The sequence below is a fragment of the Nothobranchius furzeri genome, chromosome 3, assembly GCF_043380555.1.
Source record: "Nothobranchius furzeri strain GRZ-AD chromosome 3, NfurGRZ-RIMD1, whole genome shotgun sequence".
In the NCBI taxonomy this organism is placed as follows: domain Eukaryota; kingdom Metazoa; phylum Chordata; class Actinopteri; order Cyprinodontiformes; family Nothobranchiidae; genus Nothobranchius; species Nothobranchius furzeri.
The window spans coordinates 83,130,821-83,133,478 of record NC_091743.1 but is presented as its reverse complement, the minus strand read 5'-3'; the positions used below and the strand labels follow the sequence as shown (position 1 = coordinate 83,133,478).

General features: G+C 50.1%; 1 protein-coding gene across 2 annotated transcripts in view; it reads left to right on the top strand.

Moving 5' to 3' along the window:
* The window catches only part of tmem198ab (transmembrane protein 198ab), a 26,897-nt gene extending 25,131 nt beyond the window's left edge, over positions 1 to 1,766 (top strand). For both annotated transcript variants that reach the window (XM_015957999.3, XM_015958001.3), the window contains exons 2-5: positions 1 to 109; positions 189 to 770; positions 1,178 to 1,371; positions 1,476 to 1,766. The exon at positions 1 to 109 is cut by the window's left edge and continues 121 nt beyond it. In XM_015957999.3, coding sequence (XP_015813485.3) covers positions 1 to 109; positions 189 to 770; positions 1,178 to 1,371; positions 1,476 to 1,628 — 1,038 coding nt within the window. In that variant the 3' untranslated portion in view covers positions 1,629 to 1,766. The remainder of the gene's footprint in view (positions 110 to 188; positions 771 to 1,177; positions 1,372 to 1,475) is intronic.
* Positions 1,767 to 2,658: the final 892 nt, after the last annotated feature.

The following is a 2,658-nucleotide window of genomic DNA, read 5'->3' as shown; positions in this document are numbered from 1 at the left end:
AGCCCTGAGCGGCTGGACACTTGCGAGGACGCTGCTGGACGCTACAACGTGGTCCCCTCCATTGTCTGCTCCATGTGCTGCCTCTTTGGCATCATTTACTGCTTCTTTGGTGAGTCCTGAACATTTGACACCCCCGCCCCCTCTTGTTTAAGTTTCTTACTGACCTAATGACCTCTGCGTTTTCTCAGGTTACCGCTGCTTCAAAGCGGTGATGTTTCTGACCGGCTTGATGTTCGGCTCTGTGGTTATCTTCATGCTCTGCTACAAGGAGCGCGTTCTGGACACCCAGCTGAGTGTGGAGGCTTCGGTGGGCATCGGGCTGGGCATCGGGACGCTCTGCGGCCTTGTCACCATGCTGGTCCGCAGCGTGGGCCTTTTCATGGTGGGGCTGCTGCTGGGCCTGCTGGTGGCTGTGGCCACCCTGGTGGGCATGGTGGAGCTTTCCGAGAACCCGTCGCGCTCCGTCTGGGTGCCCCTAGGTGTGCTGCTGGGCCTGGGCATGCTGTTTGCTGTGCTGACCTTGCAGTGGCAACGCCTCTTCACCACGCTGTCCACAGCCGTGTTCGGAGCGGCTGTCATCACGGTGGCCTTGGACTACTTCGTGGAGCTCTTTGCTCTTGTGCTCTACGTTTATGAGCGGATTAAAGTGGAGCCGGGGAAGCCGTTGTGCTGGATGACCTGGGTGGTTCTGGGAGTGTGGCCTTCCCTCACCTTGCTGGGGGTCATAGTCCAGTGGAAGGTGACGGCTGAGGGATACTCCCACACCAAGGGTACGTGGATGTCTGATCTCTGGGCCTTCTTTAATCACTCATAACTTCATCAACTGTTTACAAACTGAAAAAAAAACACTTTTCTTAATCTAGAAATTAATTATTAATTAATTACTCGTGAGAAATGCATACTGGGAAAGTTTCAATAGGCTAAATAACTTAAAATTATCATTTAAAAAGATACGTTTTTATCAGTAGTTGTTTTCACATCCCAGCTGGATAAAAAACGATTCAGACACGTTGGTTGTGTGTGTGTTAGACATTCTGATTCTAATAACCCCAACCTTAATGAATATGAATGAAGTTTTGAGTACTAAGCTACCTGGGATAGGTGTGCTCTTGTATCTGATCAGAGACATTCAGCGTTTTTGGAAACCGGCCTGTTGATTTGTGGGTCATTTCTTCAGTGATCATCAGCCGGCAGCAGAGGAGGATGCAAGTGATGCGGATTCGTCAGCGGGACGACCGCTATCGCAACAAAAAGAAGAAGAAGCAGCAGCATGGCTCCGCCCACCACCAGGCCAAGCAGCTCCACGCTGAGCCCGCCTACCGGCGTAAACCCAACCCGATCCGCCGCTACGACACCGACGTCCTGTCGCCGGTAAGAAGCATCAGTGACACGATGATCAGGCTCTGATTTTGCGGGTCATGTAGGTCATGTGATTAAAGGTGTGCATGTTTAGATTACCTGTTTGGTTTTTGCAGAGTTACATCCAGAGTTTCCGGGAGCGGCAGGTCCAGGCGCAGCCATTTCCTGGCCGTCTGGTTGGAGGCTCTCACGCTGTTGTGGAGATGTGCTACGACTGCAGCTCCACGACTCCTCTCACTGCAGCAAGTGGACCTCCTCTACGGGCCTGACCCCTCCTCCACCTCCCAGATGCTTGACCAGGGAGGCACCACACTCTGCAATCACTACCCCACCTGTGGGTCATCACACCTGTGCTACAGCTAGCTACCACTGGGTTGATGAGCAAAGCCTCCAGGTTCAGTCTCCTCTGACAGGAAGAAAAGAACATTTCAGGCTGGATTTTTCTTTCCAAATGCCCGGAAACCTTCTCCAGACCTCACATTTTTCTCTTTCAGATGTATCGATCCATGCACACACTAATGGATCAGCCTACCCTGATACATCTGTGTCCCTCTTAAACCACGCAGATCATTGTTCCACTACAGAACAACTCAGGTTCTAACAGAAGAATCTAAACAGTTCTTGTGCTGTTTGACAGAACCATCAGCTCCTCAGCCTGCACCCGCACAGGAACCCTTATCTGGGGTCCCATTTGTTTTCTGTGCCATCTGAAAAACAACACTTTTAAAACAATGCGAAATCTGTATTGTCATTTGTATTTTTATTGTTTTTAGAGGGGGAAACCTTGTGGTGCTGGACGATTCTCTCCCTTAAGGGTCAAACTGCTCAAAGAAGGGAGGATGTCTAAAGGGGTGCTGTGTCTGAACACCAACAGTCGGGATCTCCGGTGGCCAGTTGATTTCACTCAGTGGCGTGTCCAGGGAGTGGCCTGGGGTAGCACATGCCACCCTTGGAATCTGATTGGCCACCCCAGGTGTCACCACACTAATTTACCTTCAAAAAGGCTTTTCACTGTCCACAAAAGGCTTGGGGGTGAAACAAAAAAAAGCATAATCATTGGTGCCACCCATGCACAAAGTTGTGCCTCACCTGGGCCACCCCAGTTTAAAGGATCTGGACACGCCACTGATTTCACTGATGCCAGATTACACCGGCACCTCTTAGAAAATGTCTCCTAAACGATTAAAACACTAATAATTCATCAGAGCGGATGTTTGGTTACCAGCTGTTTCTGCTTTAAGACTTAAAACTAGTAGTAGAATACAACTTTAACACTTCCAGTCACTTTGGGCAAATCTT